Source organism: Halichondria panicea, chromosome 7 (genome assembly GCF_963675165.1).
Source record: "Halichondria panicea chromosome 7, odHalPani1.1, whole genome shotgun sequence".
In the NCBI taxonomy this organism is placed as follows: Eukaryota; Metazoa; Porifera; class Demospongiae; order Suberitida; family Halichondriidae; genus Halichondria; species Halichondria panicea.
In genome coordinates, this window is record NC_087383.1 from 5589609 (window position 1) to 5613143 (window position 23535).

At 41.2% G+C, this 23535-nt stretch overlaps 1 protein-coding gene, 1 long non-coding RNA gene and 2 other non-coding genes across 7 annotated transcripts in view; 1 reads left to right on the top strand and 3 right to left on the bottom strand.

The window, feature by feature from the left end:
• Nucleotides 1-157: 157 nt before the first annotated feature.
• Nucleotides 158-21891, bottom strand: LOC135338429 (eIF-2-alpha kinase GCN2-like). Of its 3 annotated transcripts, none has more exons than XM_064534551.1 (41): nucleotides 21760-21891; nucleotides 21614-21679; nucleotides 21355-21479; nucleotides 20994-21096; nucleotides 20041-20103; nucleotides 19851-19958; nucleotides 19510-19578; nucleotides 19227-19371; nucleotides 18867-18997; nucleotides 18573-18773; nucleotides 18278-18423; nucleotides 17937-18045; nucleotides 16962-17062; nucleotides 16542-16678; nucleotides 16106-16260; nucleotides 15676-15806; nucleotides 14727-14899; nucleotides 14337-14451; nucleotides 14009-14102; nucleotides 13757-13822; nucleotides 13405-13530; nucleotides 11838-11900; nucleotides 11619-11709; nucleotides 11151-11224; nucleotides 9600-9752; nucleotides 8905-9018; nucleotides 8524-8673; nucleotides 7654-7854; nucleotides 7268-7419; nucleotides 6734-6917; nucleotides 6351-6422; nucleotides 5935-6114; nucleotides 5483-5610; nucleotides 5143-5275; nucleotides 3005-3238; nucleotides 2590-2723; nucleotides 2098-2206; nucleotides 1705-1818; nucleotides 1411-1469; nucleotides 828-902; nucleotides 158-454 (listed from the first exon to the last, which is right to left on the bottom strand). In XM_064534551.1, exons 1-41 carry the CDS (start codon nucleotides 21787-21789, stop codon nucleotides 370-372), a joined length of 4899 nt encoding a protein of 1632 aa, XP_064390621.1. In that variant the 5' UTR covers nucleotides 21790-21891; the 3' UTR covers nucleotides 158-369. The 3 variants fall into 3 exon arrangements, with proteins under 3 accessions (XP_064390621.1, XP_064390620.1, XP_064390622.1); XM_064534550.1 differs by having other exon boundaries at nucleotides 1411-1535; XM_064534552.1 differs by lacking the exons at nucleotides 158-454; nucleotides 828-902; nucleotides 1411-1469; nucleotides 1705-1818; nucleotides 2098-2206 and having other exon boundaries at nucleotides 2589-2723; nucleotides 2946-3238.
• Nucleotides 12524-12595, bottom strand: Trnam-cau (transfer RNA methionine (anticodon CAU)). The gene has a single exon. It is a non-coding gene; the product is annotated as a tRNA-Met (tRNA).
• Nucleotides 12844-12915, bottom strand: Trnam-cau (transfer RNA methionine (anticodon CAU)). Its single transcript has one exon. It is a non-coding gene; the product is annotated as a tRNA-Met (tRNA).
• Nucleotides 21892-21998: 107 nt separating the features above from the next.
• The window catches only part of LOC135338436 (uncharacterized), a 30818-nt gene continuing 29281 nt past the window's right edge, over nucleotides 21999-23535 (top strand). For both annotated transcript variants that reach the window (XR_010395496.1, XR_010395498.1), the window contains exons 1-2: nucleotides 21999-22155; nucleotides 22206-22276. This is a non-coding gene — a long non-coding RNA (uncharacterized LOC135338436). The remainder of the gene's footprint in view (nucleotides 22156-22205; nucleotides 22277-23535) is intronic.

Consider the following 23535-nt stretch of genomic DNA (forward strand, 5'->3'; position numbering starts at 1 on the left):
ATGACACCCACCAATATAGCTTTGCATGAAATACCGGTGTGTGGAGTTAGGCCAGTTTCAATTTCGTGTTGCTCTCCCTCTACATAATTATTATACAAAATCAGAAAATCATTATTAACACGCACCTCAAGTTGGTAAACACACTAGCTGAAACAGATACGTTAATAATAATTATGTTGTGGCATCGATTCATTTATGGTGCCATTAACACAATAGACAATGGGCAAAATTAATAATACTGTCACTAATTTTGACTGTTTGGTGGCTTCATATAATAATTATTATAGTCCAAAAATAACTGCACTGGGTGAGTGATCAGGAATGGGCAGACACACACACACACACTAGCTGTCAAACGGCTGCGTGGGGTTAGCTCGAGGAGAGAGAGTCGAGATTGTTGAGTACGATTTGACAGATTTCAGCCGAGTGACTGTACAGGAACAACATCGGAGCTCTGAGCGACAAACGAGTATATATAATAATTTTTATACTGAATTCGTATGCCTTAATTAACAGTGGAATCTAAGCTTATTTATGTACTTATTATTTATAGTAATAATAATTATTACAAGCGTACACTGATGACAACTGACTGACGCATGGCTGAGGTATAATTATAATCGTGTAATAATTATATAATTATAATACTGACAGTAATGTTATACACAGAGGGTACAGTATAATTATGTATGTACATGCAGGCATGCCATTACATTCAAAGCCATTCAGTGACGCTAAATCACGGCAAATAACTCGTGTATCAAGGTCATCAATGGACCTATAGTCAGTAAGTCTAGTCTACACAGATAATAATTAATCACACTTACTTTCTCCTGCCCTTGAGTAGTTCTTTGATGGACTCGCACACCCTGATGATATACTTCTTGCTGATGTCAGCATATCTGATAGAGAATGAAACAGATTACTTTTACACCATCCTAGTTTGACCACCAAAGTGACAGTTCAGAATTGAAGTACTACATGAACCAATTGAGTGGCTTATAATTATAATTATAATAGAGCTAACTATTAGTGTACAGCATACTAACGTAATTATATCAAGGCACTTAAAATGTACATGGGTACATACATACTATACGTAGAACATGGGTCTACAGTCTATACACTAAAAACGTAATGTAAAAACTACCCACCAGGATTAAAAGTTTAGGGGGAAGGTTTGGCATGCGGAAAAATGTTTGGCCACATTTTTTGACCACATCCCCTATTACATGTGCTAGTGCATCACAATAGATATAGTTACATATCATGGACAGTACTAATGTGATGTCATTATTCTACAACATTTTTGGGAGAGGGGAAGGTTCACCCTTGCCCCCCCCTCACTAGATGAAACCCTGCCCACTGATGAGGGATAGCGTTGACCAAAGTTTCCGAGACTTTACTTACCTTTCACAAATCGACTTGACAACTGGTGAAAAATCTTGTTCATTGGAGCCCATCAATTTCTGTGAGTTAATTCTTTGTTTATGTTCTGATAAAGGACCCTCCAATAAGGGACAAATACGGTACCTCTACAAATTAGGGACAGTGACATTTGCTTTCTGAAATACACCAACATATAAGTGACAATAATTATTAAGGTGACCTTATTGCTCTATATATATCTGTCAAGCTCAGCACTACATACTCATGATATGTGTATGTATGTATGTATGTATGTATACATGCCGATTGACGTACATTAGATTCAGCAGCCAGTAGACTGAGATGTTCAGTTTTGAGGTCCACTGCCAATACTTCGAGCGGTTGTTTGGAGGAGAAGGTCTGAATCAGGGGAATCAACTTGGACACGGCCTGCACATGTGTACGTGTGTGTGTGTGTGTGTGATCAGAAAAGGGCGTGAGGATACAAATTTGCTATGCTGCACACCTACGACTGAAGTGCATGTATCTAGTAATTATTTTCAGACACACTTCTAATTATTTCATTTCCACTATTAAATCTCAACACAAAACTGTACTGTTTAAACTACATGTACGTAAACGTGCCTTCAGGGGTTATTACTGCATTTAGTGAGAACCTAAAAATTGGCTTTCAGTGGTCTACTCGACAGTTTCAAGCCACACCCTCACCTGGTCGTGATACCTCCGCTTCATGTGGCCTGTAAGTTTCCCCGTGGCCACAATATTCACGTTGATTGGGGGAAGGAGGTTGCTTTGACTGTCCGATGAGCTTAGGCTCCTACCGTATATAGGTACATGCATGGAGGGAATTATTAGTGCACGAGGCTTCAAATGAACTTCAAATCCAGTATGTAGCTCGAATTGATTAAAATACATAATATGTCGTGGAGCTTTTCATAAGAGTAATCTTTTGCTCTGAACTCATGGTTACGGGCGACTGCTTAACAATTCATTTGTAGACAAGATTTTAATTTAAAATTTTAGATTTAAAAAAATGGACTTACATCATAGACCTTCGGATAGCCATTTCACTTTGGGATATAATTATAGTGATAATTATTCTTATTTTATAGTTTGACAATCACTTGAGGTTACATGTACATACATAATTCCCTAATTTGACAATAATATTATGCTAGACAACGATGATCATGTTCCAACCTTGCTGATTCCCTCAACTCGATGGAGTCTGCCCTCTCCAAGGAGGCCTGTCTCTGAGAGAGATAGTCGCCCAGTTCACTCGTTGTGAGCAGTCTCTCTGTCACCTTACCACTCTCTAGACTACGAACCTTCACCTGTGTGTGTGTGGGGGGGTGGTGGTTTTGTGTATATATGTGTCTGTGTGGGGGGTGGTTATGTGTGTAGGAAATATTTTGGTCGGCAATTTGTTCAAAATGGGCATACCTAGTAAACAATCACATGATATACTTATGATCTTTAGATGCAGGCCTCCTATAGTATAATTATAGTATTAATATATGCAACAGAATTACTGATGCGCATGCACTAATACGTACCTCTAAAACACTCGACCAGAGCGAATATCATGAAACACCACATCACACTGCGCATGTACCTGTTTCCTCTCAAAGTAGAGCGTTCTGTCAGTGAGCAACACAATGTGCTGAATAAACTGCCTCCGACAAAAGTCTTGAATATCCTCAACATTGTCCAACTCCAGGCTCTCATAGAGGAGGTCTGCCGCTATCCCCTGGGTCCAAAGGTCACGTACTAGCTGTGAACACTCTCGCTGTAAGGACTCACGTCCTAACCAGCACACAAGAACAGAACACTTCGTCAGCGAGGGGAGCTGTACAAATGGAAGAGGTATCTTAGACGGAGATTGGTGAGTTCATTCAACAACTATAGGATACTTTTGATAATGAAGTGAGCTTGTCTATTTTTTGGTCATCCTATAATATGCAGGTCTTATAGCTACATCTATTGCTTTGCTTTAAGGTGTGTCGAGTGAATGTTGCAAGCTGCGCTGTGCTAATGTCTCTCGCCATGTTTTGCTTCGCTCAAAAAGTATTAGGGTGTTATAGAAGAGGTAGTTAGTTTGCTTTGTATAATGCTGTACAATTGTTACAAGGAATGAATTGAATTTCAAGAAGCATGTAGAAGTTTTAATAACGAAGCATTATTTTGCAAATCCACGAATTAAAATCCAAGAAAACATGACTATATAGAAACCTATAGAAACTCTTGATTGATCCTTGAGCAGCTGTAGCAGTCTACACACACACTATAACGCATACCTCGCTTGCGCATGCGCACCGAGGCATATCATGTAATTCACTTAGACAATCATGTAGCAAAATCTAATTGGCTAGAGACTCATGGTTGCTATGATCTAAAATGCTTAGACACTGTTTAGGAAGTTTCCACATGATTTAGAAGCCCTCAGGGCTCGTAATTAATTCGTCACGACAAGTATAGTATTGATCCTAAACCAAATCATGCAAGTACATGTACACTTAGAAACGATCTCAACACTCAAACATGCATGCTCCATAGTTTGGGAAGTTGTGAAGTTTTATTAGTGCAGATTATTGGGAGAAAACATGAAGTGTAATATAATTATCACAAATTAGGGGGCAGGTATACGCGTGCATGTATAAGTACACCAAGTTAGTCGATCATTTAGAGTCAGTAATTGCAGCAAGTCATTAGCACTGATAGTTACTACAGATGGCGGTGATACCAGCTATCAGTCAATCGCAAAGCAGACCACCCAATACTGCTGGTTCTGACTCTACAGTCATGTTAATTGGTGGACTTGTTGGTGTCCTTCTAGGACTAACCTGCTGTATGTGTATGACGTTTGTGTGCCGTGTTTTGAAAAATTATAGAAATAATCATCAACGAACTCGAGTGGAGCCAAGAGTAAGAGCACTCACGGTTACTTATCAGAATGGTGCCGCCGCTCCCACATTACCACAACAACAACCGTTGGCGTTCTCAATTCCAACGGTACCTCAAACTAGTGCATTAAGACCTGTAAACACAAACTCTGATACTATTGCTGAGACAGTCGACGACATATCATTATCAAATAAACCACCACCCTCATACTATGAAGTTCAAGCACAAGAAACAGCGTTGCCTTCCTATACTGAAGTAATACAAGAGAATCGGTTGCAGGAATCAGTTAATGTTGCAAGTTCAAGCGAAGTAAATGCAGCTCAGGAAACAATCCAACAGCATCCAAATGCAGGTGCAGAGGCGTCACATGAGACACAATACAATACCCATGAGCAATAACTACAATGTAGTTCAAGAGACAGATTGTGAAACCTGCATGCACTGTATTGCATGTCATTAATAATGTCAAGTAACTATAACAACGAAAGCAACACAAGTGCTGCATGATGCCTCGGTAGAGGTGTCAAAGCTACATAACATGAATCTACTAGCTTTTGCTAATACACACATGATAATTATTATGATTTATTGCTCATTGCATGTGGTCAGACATCAACGGATTGTACTACTGTTGTAAATACAGTACATGTATATGCCTGCGTAACATGATGTTACAAGCTGTTACAACTGGAATAGACACACACACAGAGGCTTCAGAATGTAGTTAATATAATTATGCTTTGAAGCGTAGCTTTACTGTATCCCTCGTGCGGCTACGCCTCGAGGCATAATGAAGGCATAGAAGCACTAGAAATGAAAAGATTTCAATGCCATGCACGAGTAACTCACAGCTCCGTGCTGATAGGCTCCTAGTGCTCGTGTCATGAGGATGTCCCAGGCTATAGACACACCCACCACTGACACACTCGGACGTACCGACTGTTTACCAGAGGACCGAAACTCATTTAGCAAACGATTGTATCTGAAGGGGGTGGGGAACATTAAATGAATTTAAGTACACGTACATTTCAGTGCAACTTGTAAATGAAATGGATCAAGGTACAAATATACGTACACATTAAACTTGCCATTTACAATCATGTAGATTACGTAGAAAAAATTCATTACAAAAACTTAAAAAAAAAACTGACTCAACATTCCAATGATAAGCCACCCCCCTTTCATGTACCTTCCGCCAGTGGCCAGGGGTACTCGTCGTTTGTTCTTACGAGAGCCACTGAGAGTCTCCATGACTTGGAACACGAGTCCACTGAAGTGAGAGTAGTGACTGGGACAGAGCCCGGGGGACACCAACACCTGCGTACAATTAAGGGGGCATAGGGGAATCACATTATACGTGTAGGAAGGGCATAGACGTCTACATAGAGCTAGTATTAATGGTGTGTTATCAATGAACAGCGTTTATATCAATACAAAGTGACTGTGTATATACTCCGATTTGAGACAACAATAAATCTTTCAACTAAGAAGGGGTTGATAAATGACGCCTAGTGGATATCAAAATAAACTGTTGTCCATAAAGCTTGCCTATATCTAAGCGTGGGCACATGAAAAGCCACTATAATTATCATTGCATGCCCATGCATGCATCACAGTAGAATACAGTGCACTTGCACTTACATTGTCCTTCGCTCCAAACTGTCTGAGTTGATCTACCACTGTCGTCACTTCCTGCCAGGCTTCGCTGAATTTTGACCTCACACCCGGGGACTTGTCACGTGACAATGGCTCCAACAGCGAGACCCTCTCCTCTGAATCTATTGCCACCTCACAACCCAACCATCGCTGGAGGGTCTTGGACTGCAGGGAAGAGGGGAGGTGGTACACAATGCATTGCCTAGGGATTATATAACTTTATACAAACACTTAATGCTATCATATGATATTTAACCTATAAAGGACAGCCTCTCTATAAGGACAAAAATTAAGTGGCTGCTACCAAAATAACTATAAAAGAGGAATTGCATATACAACCACAAGTACGTAAACGTAACTATGCACCATATTCAATCACATACACATATCAGTGAACGTACAGCTAATGGTGAGAGAGGGATTTGCTTGTCTTTGAGCAGCTTCTCCAGTTCTGAAAACTTCTCCGAGCCACTCTGCATGCACGAACGTATTAATGAGTGGCTGATCTGACAAACGTATTTGCATATCTAGGCTCCAAAATACCAGCCTTCATTGCATAACGTATCACTCTTTGTATTTTGTCAATACATATAACGCACACATTTTTGAGAGTCTGCAACCAGAGCTAATTTCGTCTGTCATACTCAAACAATTATGGCATACAGTGATTTTATTAGGCCATACACAGAGGCCAGTGAAAATGATGAGTAAAGTTATTTAGAATTTTACACGTAATCATAATTATATACATTATTAGAGGCACAAACAGGACAAGGTCACTCACAGTGACTTTGTGCAGTAGTGGCCATAGTTCGTGATGACGCTCGACGGGGATAGAGCAGTGGGATAAAATGGACGCCAGTAGAGAGGTGTGACCTATGACCAGGTTATATTGCACCTCTTGAAGGCCAGGTAGCTCTGAGATGACCTCTGACACAACACACATGACCTCAGCATCTGGGACTAGGCTGTACATAGTGGCAGAGTATAGTGTACATTGATCCAATTGTCAGAATGAACGAAAGTCTCCATATAAGGACAAGCAATATTATAATTACATACACTGCACATGCAATCTCCCACCAAAACATCAACCCCTAATTATACAAAAAGTGGCTACTCCTCTATAATTATCAGGCTAGTGTGTAATCAACAAGAGATACAAGTGGAAACATGAAGAACCCTGATCAAATAAATTGTTGTGTACAAAACAACATCTCAGCAAAAGCGACCTCTGTAATGTGCACGCATGTCCCTTACAAACAAGTTACAAGCGACGTTGTAACATTGGCATCTGTCTGTATACATGTACATGTACCTGTCTTGAGAAGGAGACACGATATCAAACTGACACTCGATGTGTTCCCTAGGATGGAAGCCGAGGACTCTACTCTCCCTGTACACGCACGCTATGCTGTACCTCTTGAGGTAACTGATCCCCTGTTGGACCACAAAGCGTGCAAAGGGGACCTGGGGGAGAGGTGTCACAATTACACAGATTGTATATATGTACACATGTATGATTATGCAGCTTGTGAATAGACACACAGTTACAAAACAGTTAAAAGGAGATCTAGTTATATACATGTGAACACTGCTGTACAGCGAGAGGGGCCAAAATTCGTGGATTGCAAAATAATTTACAAGCCACAAAAATCGTGTGGGTGTGTATATGTACAAGAGCTTCTGTTACAATTAACCCACCCTCAGGTTTGGGGGTAGATGCACCAATCGCCCACTCCTGTCTATAAACTGGGAGGGTCGACAGGTCTTATCGTAGAGCCCCCCTCTCAATGGAGCCAAGAGGGGTGGGGTAAGGGGTGTGGCTCCATGACGAGCAAATATGGACTCCAGACGAGAGTTGACCGTTTTTTGGAGGAGCGTGTAAAAAAATGAGAACTTATTCTGTTGGGTGTGTGTGTGCGTGTGTGGTAGCATCTAGTATTTAGAATCCAGGCCGCATTAAATCTATTACATGGGTGATAGTGCGAGTTCCCCAGAATCTGGGGAGATTTGTTACACATGTATGTTTGTAAAATTATACCGTAAACTAGTTCGTTTATCAGTTCAAATACTTTGTCTCCTGTGAAGCTGTGGCTTGTGCCCTCTATTGCGTTGTCGAGAAAGCTTGCACACTTAGTCTGAAGCCAGAAGAGGCTCTTATCTACCCCTAGGATGGTCGTATAGTCACAGTTGCAAGCACAAAGTCAAAGACTTGCCATAGTCAGTACAGAAACCAAGTTCAAACATCCCGACCATACGACCATAATAGAGATAGATGAGAGCCTCTTTGGGCTTCAGACTAGTGTGCAAGCCTTTTGGCAACACAATAGCTGAGCTTCACCATAGGCCATACAATGTAGATAGTACATAGATGCGGTTAATTACACATGCAATAGATACCAGGCCGTATTTTAATCGGCCTGGATTTGAGGCTAGTATCTAAATAGCTATGTATTTATAATAGGCACTTTATTCAAATACAAATTTTTTACCTGATATGGCAACGAGGCTCAAGGTGTAAAATCAATGTGTGTATATCTCAGATGGCATCACCTACCCCCCCCCCCCCACCTTCTTGGTCGGTTGTGAGCCTCTCTTAGCGTCCGGAGGGTCCATAAAGTACGAGTACTCTTGAGCTAATGACCTCTCTTGTGTGAAGAGCTCGTCAATCATGTGCTTGTAACGGGTCGAGTTTGGAGCTTGTAACGTGCGCAGCAGGACCTGTGTGGGAGAAGGGCTTAATACAATGAGGTCATAATATTATGTGTCATCAACTCAACAATGTGCAACAGTGAGAATCAGATCATCCATCAAAGTAGAAAAAATCTAAAGGTAATTAAACAACCTACGAACATTTTAATCGTACTATAAGCCCCCAAATTTTAAAACCAAACGCAGTTACGGTCGTTCTAACTTATTGATACGCAATGGCAACACTGTCGCTGGTCTCACCTCTTGTAGTTCTTCATCTTCCATTTTGAGTGGTAGCAGTGGACTTTGTAGGAGCTGTTTTGAAGTGGGACGGTCGTGAGGATTGTGACTGAGCAGCCAGCGAATCACCTCGATCTGAAGAGAGGGGGGGGGGGGGGGGTTGTAGTTACTCATTTCCATTAATAATAAAAGTTAAGTAACTGTGTCAGACAAGAATCTCCAACTAGTCGACTTTCTGCAGGCAACAACTTGACTAAAAAGCGTTCAAAATCACAGATCGAATTTCTGAGATGGGCTAACATCTGCCGATATTGATAAAAAATGTGTACTGTGGGCTGTAAATTATTTACAGCCCACAGTACAGCCTTGATTTTTAATAGGTCGATCCTTTTCATTTTGAATTGGCTCTGTAACTAGAGTGCTGATGGTTTAAATTCATGATTTTCTGAAAGCTTAGAAAGAAGGAGTCAGTTCAGATGGTATGCTCGGGTATAATTTCCTATTTTTGGATGGTATTTTTTCAAAACAGGCCCAAAATATTTTAATACAATCATCATCTGAAAGGCCTCTCTCATAAAATCATAAAATTAACGTTGTTGGACAACGAAACTAAAGGTTCAAAGATGCTCACGCTATAATTTGAAAATAACCGTTACTTTCGGCAGGTAACTTGACTAAAAGTTACCAATCCCCAATTCGCTCACATAATTATTTACCTGTTTCTCCATTTCGTCTCTATCCATACTGTCAGGGATAACAATCTCTCGTCGTCTGAGAGCCACCAACACTTTGTGACGCTCCATGGCCGTTGCTAAGGGGGCGTGGCACATCTCAAAGAAGATGATACCCAAACTATAGATGTCCACTTTCTGTCAGTGTGTGTGTGTGTGTGTGTGTGTGTGTGTGTGTGTGTGTGTGTGTGTGTGTGTGTGTGTGTGTGTAACTGGGTTGGATGGAACCTCGCCTGCTGAAGCATAAAATTGACTCAAACGGAATGCACATCTGATTTTATGAAGGACATTATTTTATTTTCCAGTCTTCAGAGGAGCACCAATCCTGTTATTACCAGTGCACAAGTTTCAGTCCATTTAATTTCCTGACTTTTGGATAGCTAGCTCGAGAAAAGGCGGGACCACTCCCATACATGCGGAGTCCGGGTGTGACTGTTAAACCATAGACTCTATGGTTAAACGCAGTTAAAAACAAGCTAAACAATTATTGTTTACCATAAGACCTCGATCTAAAGTGACACTTTTTTTAATAATTACGAAACCAGAGGGTCGCTTCTTTTGGAGGTTGAAACATTATATTGAAGTACTGGTGTTGCATCTAATTAGAGATAACTCTACAGAGTATACTTGCCTCGATTTCAGGCCGCTTAAAAACACTAATTTTCCAGTGGGCTACAATCGAGGCTAGAGAGTGGCTACATTTACCTCTATAAAACGCGACATTAAAAAATAATTGTCAACACAGCTGTTGCTATTTTTAGAGGTCAGAAAATTTCTGAAGCTCCAGGGTGTCGCATATTTAGAGGGTCGCATCTAATTGGAGGTAACTTTACAGAGTCTACTTTCCTCGATTTCAGGCCGCTTAAAAACACTGATTTTCCAGTGGGCTACAGTCAAGGCTAGGGAGTGGCTACATTTACCTCTATTTAGAACGCGACATTAAAAAATAATTGTCAGTGCAGCTGTCGCACTTTTAGAGGTCAGAAAATTGCTGAAACTCCTGGGTGTCGCATATTTGGAGGGTCGCCTTAAATCGAGGTATTACGGTAATAGGAAGTACTTCAAATTTGTAACCTTAATTCGTAATTTAGACAGGCAAAATGTAACCCACGTGACAACATTAGTTCCTTTTATCTTTTCCATTGTGAGAGAGGATGCTTCTTCTATCTCTCTTTATTTGCAGATTTTTAATACCATGACGATTATTTTTAGGCTCATGTGATTCCCATATCTGGGTGTATCATCTATGTTATGCGTTTTGTGGCTTGTAGCTACATGTACAATCAGTGTAAGATCTAAGCTTGGTTCTGAACTTCTGATGTAGAATTATACATGTATGTCAGTTTGTGTGTGTGTGTGTGTGTGTGTGTGTGTGTGTGTGTGTGTGTGTGCTTAATACATGCAACGTTCAAATGCTGCAATGTTTTTGGACCATAATTAAGACGTTCAGATAATAACATAACTTCCGGTAAATAATTATACTTAAGTTATACGACGACACAATTTCTAACGTTATAATTACATACATGCATATACCTGTGAGTACTTGACTATTGGTCTGAGCATCTCCGGAGACAAGTACATGGCAGTACCAACCAGACCAGTCTCCCCTAAAGGGACACAAATAACATTTGAATACGACCGTTGTATTAATTTACGAGCGTAACACAAAGTATACAAATTAAGTTTTTTTATTCATGTAATTATGTCAAGGTAATTGAAGTGCACAATTCTTTGTATCATAGCGGGAAATTTTGGTGGTTGTAATATTTGCGATTCAATGCCAGGAAACCACACCCACCAAGAGCTTTGCATGTGAATACAGGTGCGTGGGAGTTAACTGCTCCGCCCTCAAAAAACGCAAAACTATTGCACTTCACGAAAATTTCCCGCTATATCCGGCACACTTAAGAATTTTATGTCTCTCAGTATGTACGAAAGTTTATGCATGTACATATGCACAGCATGACGTATGTACATCTACATCTACTTGGCCTAGCTGACCTTGAGTCATCTCAGAAATATCCAGAAAAGTGTTAGCATTATTCCTGTGACCACTGCTCTTGTGGGAGGTGGCCAGTCCAAAGTCACCAACCTGCGATTGCATGGATACTAAGTAAGGGCTACTGTACACGTACTGTACCAACAGAGCAAGTACTGCACTAAAGGAAAGCTAGCTAGTAAACATTTAATGTAAAAATCTTGTGTTTATCTTGTGTTCACCTTTATGTGCCCTGATGAGTTCAGAAAGATGTTACCAGGCTTTAAATCACGATGAATCATGCCCTAGGGGATGATAAAATAAAATGCTGGTATTAAGACAGGGATGTCACCCAGTTGGCACACGCACCACTTCCAAATATACCAAGAGTATATAATATTATAGAGAGAGAGTATCGAAAGTAGGCAGTAACGTGACTTCCTGTATCCTTGATGATTACTTCACACACACTTGGATTGCAAATTCCAAGCCCACGACAGATACAGGAATGTACAATACTCTCCGATGCACAGTATGCCTATCGCTAATAAACAGGGCGATTATAGTATCATTATACTTGGTCCATCAAATAAGAAAAAAAAAGGCAGTAGCAGGGGATGGTTTCGATCTATCGACCTCTGGGTTATGGGCCCAGCACGCTTCCACTGCGCCACCCTGCTAGCACACATACACATCACTGCCTAATAAGCAGGGCGATTAGAGCACCAGTACTTAGTCCATCAAATAAGAAAGCAAAAGGCAGTAGCAGGGAATGGTTTCGATCCATCGACCTCTGGGTTATGGGCTCAGCACGCTTCCACTGCGCCACCCTGCTAACACACATACACATCACTGCCTAATTAATAAACAGGGCGATTGGAGCACCAGTACTTAGTCCATCAAATAAGAAAGCAAAAGGCAGTAGTAGTAGCAGGGGATGGTTTCGATCCATCGACCTCTGGGTTATGGGCCCAGCACGCTTCCACTGCGCCACCCTGCTAACACACACACACACACATCACTGCCTAATAAGCAGGGCGATTTTAGAGCACCAGTACTTAGTCCATGATATAAAAAGCAAAAGGCAGTAGCAGGGGGTGGTTTCGATCCATCGACCTCTGGGTTATGGGCCCAGCACGCTTCCACTGCGCCACCCTGCTAACACACACACACACACATCACTGCCTAATAAGCAGGGCGATTTTAGAGCACCAGTACTTAGTCCATGATATAAAAAGCAAAAGGCAGTAGCAGGGGATGGTTTCGATCCATCGACCTCTGGGTTATGGGCCCAGCACGCTTCCACTGCGCCACCCTGCTAGCACACACACACACACATCACTGCCTAAAAAGCAGGGCGATTAGAGCACCAGTACTTAGTCCATGATACAAAAAGCAAAAGGCAGTAGCAGGGGATGGTTTCGATCCATCGACCTCTGGGTTATGGGCTCAGCACGCTTCCACTGCGCCACCCTGCTAGCACACACACACACATCACTGCCTAATAAGCAGGGCGATTAGAACACCAATGATATAAAAAGCAAAAGGCAGTAGCAGGGGGTGGTTTCGATCCATCGACCTCTGGGTTATGGGCCCAGCACGCTTCCACTGCGCCACCCTGCTAGCACACACACACACATCACTGCCTAAAAAGCAGGGCGATTAGAGCACCAATGATATAAAAAGCAAAAGGCAGTAGCAGGGGGTGGTTTCGATCCATCGACCTCTGGGTTATGGGCCCAGCACGCTTCCACTGCGCCACCCTGCTAGCACACACACATAGCACAGCTCAAAACACCACATTGACACCTTAGAGTGTATGTGCTCTAGTCCTTCCACCAGTTCCCTGAACAGTCGCCACACTAGCCCCTTGTCACTGTGCAGCTGGCCTGCGTCTATCAACTGACGAAGAGTCTCATTCTCACAATACTCCATCTGAAGGAATTTTTTGGGTGAAACTTAATAAAGTGAACGTTTATACTATTGCATTTCTAACTATCGCAAATTGCATGTGAAATGCATGCATGCAGTGCCCACTTAGCGATCTATGCAATTTACAATCAAAACAACCTTGCATTCAAAACCCAAAATACAGTTACCGTACGTATTATACATCAGCCTAAAATTAATAAACACAATACGAAACAATAATGGAAGCTACCTGAATATAGAGGATCTGCACTTCTCCGTTTGAAGATTCTTTTCTCTTTTCTCTCCTTTTATCAGACTGCAGACAATACGCACGCATGCATGTACATATTTTTGTATAGGCAAAATATGTACCACACAAGTACATGTACGTGTATAAATTACTAAAAGTGTTGATGGTGACCTTTTGATTTGCATATAACGTTCTATACGTACATGAAGATTTAAATTTTCTTCTAAAACATCATGCACTGTTAGTATGCACCTTCTTAATGGGGATGGGATGGGTGAATGAAACTCCTCCCATTGCCAAACTGGACTCGGCAAATATCACAGTATCAGATGATTCGTTGGTAGATCTGTACACAGAAGAGAATTAAGAGAATCAGCTCTGAACAACACACACCATCACGATACTAAGTAATATTTATACACGTATGTATACATGTGCAATTAATATACACTCTATGAACTTAAAACGTTGTCTCTAAGTACATGCCTTTATATACTGTACAGTGCACTAGCAGCCTGAAAGGTGTTCTAATGCCACTTTCCCCTCCACTTCATGCATGGTATACAGTACACTAGCTTACAGCCTGAGTCTGAACGGTGTTGCCTTCATAACCTGAGACTCGAGATCATCCAGAACATTGGCACCCTCACCAGAGCTATCAGAGAACCCTTCCATAAACACCACCTCAGAATCACCTGAAGGATCGATACCAAAATAACACTATCAATAATATTATACAAACGGATCTAAGAATCAATTCCTTCAGTCTTTTGCCTATGGTAGAACATAATTATAGACTGAAGATGTATATCGTAGTTAACCGTCAATAATTATTGAATAACTGCCCACCCCCAACTTTTTTTTTTCTGATTGCAATCATAGAGAATATTTCACATGAATCGGAGTTCTATATTATTCAATTATTCAAGAGACTTCCGCAACAAATTATCACAGTAATAATAGTATTTACCCGTACTATCATGCCCACTCAATTCTTCTTCACTCTCCAAGTCACTGTCACATGACTCACTGGTCTCGTCACCTGACCCACTAAAGCTCAAATCTGATTGGATGGATAGATCTACACCGCTATTCTTCTTGAACTGCTCCTCTGAAAAAGTCTCAATCCATGCATTGTAGTATCTGCACAGAGAAGGAAGGAAGGACACTCATGACGCACGTTGTACAATATTAATGTACATGCATGCAGAAATGACAGATAAACATATGACAGACACTTTGTGACACTTCATTCGGATCAAATAAAACAAGTATATGCTTTCGCTATACTCTTTGTAACAGATTGTCTGGTATAATTATTTTTATGTTTTCGAGTTGGCGAATTTTTTACCCTACGAAAATACGGTAATTCCCACTATAGGTAAAAGTACAAAAGTCCACTTGTACTATAATAATATACTGTATGAAGAACTGCAAACAAAAAATCTGCGGAAAAGTATTACATATGTTTGTTGACAAGCCAATGATTTCCTATTGTGTCCACAGAACGAGCACAAAGACTGTGACAAAAGCTCACTGCAAGCATCCATGTTACAAGCTGTCCAAGATCAAGTATCTTGAAAGGCGGCAAATTAGACAAGTGTCGTCTCCGCCCAGTGCTGGAGGTTTACTACCACCACCTATAAGCATACATTGTTATGTGTTAGTGACATTCACCATTCTCAGGTGCATTTGCTGATTGTTTTAGCGGTTTTGTGCAAACTAGAGATTGATAAGAGCTTGTTAATAAGGTTTGAATGAGAGCCCTTTTTATACTCAAAATTCCGGACGACTAATACAGTAATTAAAACCAACATAATTTATACTTGTTTATAATTATAACATTAACGTTCATCTTCTTTCCACCCCCACACCCACATACTAATATTATATTATACCTAGCGAGTACATGTGCGTACCTGACCACATTTTCATGGTTCATTTGAGAGAGCATCTCCACCTCACGAGTGATACGTGTCATCATTCGACTGTCACTACGCATCACTATCTTCTTGAGGGCGTATAATCGACCATCGAGATGGTTACGAACCTAGGAGAAAGGGGAGGGGCACACAATCATGAAGTCAAACAATCAGATAACACGTACTGTTTATAAATAATAGCTACATTGTACTAGCCGTAACAGTGTATATATAGCTTATCGATCATTTTACCTACAACATTCCCTACAATACGAAATTAAAGTTTCCATACAGCGTAATTATGTACGTTTGGACCTGTGTTCATTAACAGGCCACCTCTACCTCCTTATTACAGCCAATGTTGGTTTTCCCAATACACACTTTCATTTATGGAAGCATAAACTTACTTACACACCCTCATTCACACCTTAAACACGTCCCCGAAACCTCCACTGCCAAGATTCTCCAACTCCTCAAATTCTGTTTCCAATCGCGACCGCCCGAGATAACAAGCTCGTGTTGGAGAGCCGACAATGGAGTCACTGCGCTGGAATCTCATCTCTGTTGGCAAGGGGTTAGCCGCTGGGGAGATTAGGGGATACAGCGATAACGGCAATAATCTGGATATCATGCCCTATCAAGTACTTTTCTGGGAAATGGTCGTTGTTTTAATACAGCGGACACTCGGTGCTTTACTTTTACATTATTTTGTTCACACTATCCGGACAATACATTGTACCTTGAAAACTTGAGATACATTACAAGAGATGTAACTAGCTTAACTATGTATCACTATGTTCTTGCTAATACACAGCTCACCTATATACTACATGTATAAAGCATGCATATATATGTAGACTCACCGACAGCTGTTGTGAGGTGTGTGTCGCGGGGTGTGGAGGTAGTGAAGGTGTGTGAGGAGTGGAGGGCAGGCAAGATGTATGGATGATGCAGTAACTCGTATGCCGGGAAGCGAAGTTGCTCATTGGAGTCTGTACACCTGCATGAAGGTCGAGGAAATCAATATTAATTTTAGTGAATAGTTTTCTGACCAATGTATGGCAAAATAATGGTATGGTACGTACGTACGTACATTGTACATGACTTCAGGAATTACACAATCAAAACTTAGTTCTGGGCAGCCATTGAAAGTTATACCTACTGTTAAAGCTACCAAATGAAAGTTAGATTTGCTAATTAATTACCAAACTTGCTGTCGATGAATTTTGACTAGTCACATCTAGATACACTATTAAATGCTCCCATTGATAATTTCAACTCACTTTAATAGGAAGTCTTTCAGTGAGTCTGAGAGATCATGCGGGATGGTTGGGGGGTAGCCAACGTCCAGTCTACCAGCAGCCATGCACAAGAGTAGGATACCCTACAAGTATCAGTTATTGACTGGTTGACTAGCAATCAGTATCATGGTTATATTTCATTGGTGTACCGTACATATTCGATTTAAAGCGGCCCTCCAAATATGCGACACCGTCAATCTTAGGTAATTTTCTGACCTCTAAAGTAGCGACTGTTGTGCATCCTAAATAGAGGTCAAACCATAGCCTCGATTCCAGGCTGCTAGAAACAATGTAATTTAAGCGGCCTGTAACCAAGAATAGTAGAGTAACCTCCAATTAGATGTGACCCTCTAAATACGTGACACCAGGACTTCACCTCCAAAAGAAACGACCCTAGCTTCGTAAATAATTATGTTTAAGTGTCGCCTTAAAGACGATACTCATGCACATGCATATATATACACGTATGTCGTCAAGATGCTTTATATCAATTTTAAATTCTGCTAAAGAAGTAAGAATAATGCCTGGGGGAAGTAATTATAACTGGACATCACCTAGGACATGGAGTAAATCAATAATAAGGGGACAATTAACACACAGTGAGGTTTAACGCTGTTGGTCTCGCTAAATACCTCGCGCTAGTACTGTACATCACTTAGGAAATAATCTACACCAGCTGTGTGTGCGCAGCGAGAAAAGATAGCATTTTTCTTACGTGTTACCACATGTATGCAAATAGTGGTAATAATTATATCATAGAAACACTCAAAAGAGGCTATGCATAAAATGCCACGGACTTGATTTAGAGTGTAAACTAGTCGATGCGTTAACTATTTATATGCTCATGTGGTGTGAGCTAGTCGAGGCGTTGTGACAAATTTACATGCTCAGTGTACGAGTGGTGCTGACATGTGCATGGTGATTCCTACATTAAGCATCTGTGGTTAGCAAACTAACCAGTCTTAGGACATCTCCCTTCTTGCCTCCTCCGCCCATTGACCACACCCCTTGCACCTCCGTGGAAAGTGGGCGGGGCATTGTCATAGCCTTGGCCAAGTCAGATAACCTACAAATATGTGGAGAGTGTTTATATACGCTGACCCTCGGAATAAAGACACACTATTGCTTCCAAGTTACCGTATGAAGTTCAAGTGTAATTTACACGTCAAAACGGGATTACAGTGACTCCAAAATAAGGTGTCCGACACTATTTACATGGTAATCTTCTATAATGTGTAATTTTCTCCATTACACCAATTATCTCTAAAATTGACATGCCCTTGTAACTACGTACTGACCTTTTAACAATGCCATGACCTCCCAGTTTAATGGATCCCCCCGTCTCAAAAAACACCAAGGAGGGTCTGAGGTCATTGTGAACAATCCCCTGACCGTGCAGGTAGCTGAGAGCCTCTAACAGCTGCTTGCTGTAGTGACGGTGAGTCTGTGTAGGTGGGGGCGTGAGGGTGTAGTGGTGTGTGTGTGTAGGGCGTAGTTCAAAGAGTTAACACTAAGTCTTATACTTTGTACAAGTCTCAGATTTGTATTTTGTCAAACATAATTTTCAGCGAGAGTTTACAGCAATTTCCATACCTCTCCTTTGATTGGTCCGCAGTCGGGGTTCCTCAACCAACTACATACACTGCCCCCGCCCACATACTCCATGACAACCTCAACCGTGATTTGATTGGTCGATTCAGAGTAGACATGGCTCATCCCGAGATATTGGACTAGGTTTGGGTGCTGTATTCCTCGTGACTGAAAGTTGTCAAACTCCATTTGAATTGACGCTACCTACAGAGAGCAAAGTATTGTTGAACCTACGTACGTCACAGCTGCGGCATGGGAATACGACTAAATCCATACAGTTAAATGAATGTCATGTACCTGTTTGATCCTCTTAGACTCTGACCTTCGTACGGCCCGACACTGGAGGGTCCACTCGTACACTGCTAACAGGTCACCAGGTCCACTGCTCATACCAACAAACACACTGCAGCCACCAGACACACTATCACCTACATGTACATGGCCGGGGATATAACTATAATTATAGGTGTAAGGTCCAGTCTACAAAATGTATACATCTGTATAGCATTTGATAGTCCTTTCAAAATACGTATTATTATCATATAAACAATGGTAAGAGGGTAATTAAGGACAACCTCTTATAAGCAAAGAGACTAAGAGAAAATATTCCACCAAATAATTATATCACACTTTAATTATTGTATTCTGTGTACTAACCTAACAGCCTTCCTTTGTGTATCTGCTCCCTCTCTGGCTTAGCAGTCTTGACTGGTGTGGGGGGTCCTCTAGCTCTCTGTGGGGTAGAAGCCCTAGGACTGTCCATCACGGGAGGGGGGGAGGAGCGACTGTTCTCAACTGAAACCTGTACAATGTAACCTCACTAGCAACATTTGCTGAAAATCATCAGCAACTAAAAAAAACCTTTGTTAGGTTAGTCTCAGACGATTAGAGTTATCCAATCCTTTTCAGAGTTTACAATGACATGCGCTATATCTCTCACCTCTGAATCATTGTCAGAGAGCTGTAGCTCCGCCTTCCTCTGTTCAATCTCCTCGGCAATACGCTGATGCTGCATACGTGTGTGGGGGCGTGGCATGAGCACACTACACACTACAAATACAGTTTTATGAGTTTCACCTTATGGCCATGCATTCCTAGCTAGCTAAGATTGCAAATACTTGGCATTTAATTATCATATCCCTGATTGCAGTAGATCGTTGGGTAAATATTTCTTACTCATACATTTTCATGCATAATTATAGTTTGCAATTAGGATTTTTCAGATTGTAGCAATGGTATATGACAGAGGTTCGACTGGTAGTAAGTCATATCCACACAAACCTCTTCTTCCTCTCGTATCCGAGTGGCTTCTCTCTCTGCCTCCATTGCCATACGCTCCACTTTCTCCCGCTCGTGTTGCCGTAGCAACATCTCCTCATACAGAGACACCTAAGGTCATAGGTAAACAATTGTAATACTAATATGTACATACTAGCTCACTCGCTCGCACGCACGCACACACACACACTACCTGAGGCCCCTCGTGGCGATGCAAGAACTCCTGTACTGTCTGAGCAATGTCCAACATCATCACCTGAGGGAAGGGTGTAGTGCCGTTATTGAACCATATAAGCTCTATTTAAGGCGCCACATAAAAATAGTTACGCTGGTATGGGTAGCTGTATTCAGAGGTGGAAAATTAGATTTGAGGCTGCATGGATGGCGTGTCTTTAGAGGGCCGCCTTAAAATTGGAGATAAAAAACAGCTTTTCCAACCTCTAATACGGCCATCTTTACCAGCGTAATTATTTATATGTGGAGCATTAAATAGAGCTTATACGGTAATGACATTTTGTGGAACTGAGCTCAGTATTGTTCCGAGACACCGTAGTGCTAGAAATAATTAGCGCTTGGCCAATTTTATGGGATATTCATTATAGGCGATTAATTTCAATGGGGATTGTACAGGCATCAAATTTATTGTGCGATACAAAAGTAAATTATTACGATCCCCTCGCATAAAGAGCATTAGTTTGTATCATACATTAATCTAGCAATACGGTAGCCTTGTAATTAGCTATTAATATTTGTGGATAACTGTAATAACTTAGAGTGTTTTTAGTTGTGTGCTTATGTGTGTTTTTGTTAGTACATGTACCTGTTTTGCTTTAGTTGATTTGTGTTAGGGTTTATCAGTAGTGAACTGTAGGTGTTGTACAATAGGAACATAGGTTTTATGGCTCCTGAACCTCCATGTAAGTCTGGAGAACATTCTAGAACTCTGTTTTTTGTATTTAAGTGACCATTTATTGTTGTTGTACAGTTGCCATCATCTTCAATACTACAAGCTCCACGCTTTTGGGTCAAACTGATTGTTACCCCAAACTGGTTATTCTCTACACACAGCTAGTTGTTAAATAGAACTGTGCATCTATTTCAATAACAATGCCTATAATTATTGTATACCCTCCTCCTCCCACTTACCTCCCCCACTCTGTCTGCGGCCATTTTGTTGATGGTGTCCTGTAGCTCCTTCACCTGATCAGGACTGAGTCCGTAGGAGTCCTCCAAACTCAGCAGAGGGGCACTGCACAGGGGGTAGGTAGGGGGTAGGTAGGGGGTTAGGTAGCTACATAACAACCTCACGAAAACAATCTGTACGAGTCCCTTGGCGCAAGAGGTACGTACAAGCCAGACTTGAGCAGAGTGATACCATAATATTGCTTTGAAATACATTCCTAACTCAACAGTCAAGCTATGGCCTCTTTGCAACTTTTACAAGAGTTCTGTTTAATAAGCTAGAGCTGAGCTAGGGATTTCCCCCTTAAAAAGAAGATTGCGTTACCTATCAGGATAGTCTGTAGTGTACTTTGTGTGCAGTTTAACTGAGAGTGGTCTCTTGTTGAGAGCAGACCCACCCATACTCTTCTGGGGCACTAGGGTCAGCATGAACTCAGCAGGACGGTCGACCTGTGTGTGAAGACCACATAATAAAATAGTTATATGGATCTATATTGAAGATTCTGGAGACAAATGCAAATGCAACAGTACTAAACAACTGATGGTGTATACAGTATAGCTAGCTAATGGATGGCAGATATCACCTTCCATTTATCATTGACTCTCAAGTCCTGACAATCTCCAGGAAAGACAGCACACAGGAACTCAACCTGAAACACACATGGATCATTACACTGTACTAAAGTGTTGTGCTACCGGTAGACTCTATCAGACTATCTTATGTTATAACCTCATCTTCTTGTCGCTCCACGTAAGACATCTCTACAGCCACACAACTCTGTCTGTATTGTTTACATGTTTTCTAGTGTTTTCATGCCATGCTGTCTATTTTATGGTAAAGAGAGTCAACTCTACAAGAAAGGATCGCTAGCCTCGAATCCACTTTAATCGGCATGGATTCGAGGCTAGGGTCATCACGAGCAAAAACCCGCAACCAATATACTGCGCATGCGCTTGTCACGTGTCCTGCTTTCCTCGTGTTTCTCAGCTGGGAGAAAGGCACACTGTACTAGCTTAGACCAAGGTAAACTGTGAGGACAAGGTAAACTATGAGGGCTAGGCTAAGTGACTCTCTGTGTTCACCTCCTCCTATCAAAAAAGCTAGAAGAGCAGATACGTGATTGTAGTAAGTTAATTATATTATCGACGATCAAGTGATTTATAAGTTCCTCACAGACCTCATACATCGAGGGAACAAACTGCAGAAGAAACAAAAAGCTCATCACAGCTCCAGTTGATCAGTCCTTGTACGTTTTGTATTGTGTGTGTGTGTACATATTAAATGTTAAAGAACCAGCCCTGCAGCGTAGATCAGTTCCAATTGAGATGGAGGCTACTAGAAATGACTAGAAATGACTTGTATACAGCTTTACTTGACTAAGATCCAAAAGGAGGAATTTATGTAGCCTCGGTCTCATGCTCTCCTTTTGATCTCCGTTCCTAACTGAAATACAGTCTAGTAGTATTTTATTTAAACAGGGAAAGTCTCATCAGCAATGTTGCTGGTCTTCCTGAGAGCCCTGACATGTCAAGCAATATAGACAAAAATTTATAAGTTAAAAAAGTGTTATAAAAATAATTATTTGTTGAAGTAGCCTCTTTTTAGGCCCTGATAAATGGCTTAATTTTTGCTGATTTTGTGGGTCAGCAATTCTACATGAAAATTAAGTCCACAAAAATTGTTCTTCATGACGTGTTCAGTTTCCTCAGGCATTTTTTTGGCTACCAGTAGATAGCAATTAATACTTACCAGTTTATTATCTCATTAGATCTATAACGTGCAAAGATTAAAGGCGTGGCTTCCGGTAAGCAGTCATTCCACAACATTGTGCTTTTAGAGGCCAATCCACGAAATATAAGTGTCTCAAAAATGTTGCGCTGTATGGTAATTGGGAATGATAGGCACCGGCACCTGTCCAGTTTTAGTACATTAAGTTTTGCATAACGACATTCTCGAAAAAGGAGAGCCTGGGATGCGAAGTCGCGTGACGGTAGAAGGGTGAAATTGAGGTGGATGGTGAGATATTAGACTGCCAACAACCTCGATCTATGACTAATAAACTTTGTGCGCAAGACACTGACTGGGACATGGCCATAAACTTGGAATTTGCTATACAGTGGAACCCCTCTAACGGGCACCTTTGGGGAACAATGTTTTGGCCTTTGTACAGAGGTGGCCTTTGTTGAGAGGTGGTTTTGTACACAATCTGTTCATTTGGGATCTGACTGCCTGGCCTTTATTCGGAGGTGGTTGTTAACAGAGGTTGTACAAGTTACCGTAGAAACTGTATTATTAGCGCTTACTCGACTATAAGCGTATCTTTATGTTAAGCGCTTGCTCAACTGCAGGCTTTTTATACTCTAATTGAAGCGCTTTTCCAATTATGCGAAGGTTATTAGTGAATTGATTCAGCTAATTTTGTTATTTATGAGCTAGTTAGCTTTAGAGGGCCAGAAAAGCGAGAGTCTACTGTAGACTATGCAATAAAATTTGCTCATTATTGAA

Bases quoted from the DNA above. Each gene is read 5' to 3' on its own strand.
- LOC135338429 (XM_064534550.1), bottom strand. From the start codon at position 21,789: ATGTCTTACGTGGAGCGACAAGAAGATGAG. The intron at 20,104-20,993 runs GTAAGTGGGAGG...CCCTTCCCTCAG, and splicing joins CCGCAGACAGAGTGGGGGAG to GTGATGATGTTGGACATTGC. The intron at 19,579-19,850 runs GTTTGTGTGGAT...ACACGTATGCAG, and splicing joins GGATACGAGAGGAAGAAGAG to CATCAGCGTATTGCCGAGGA.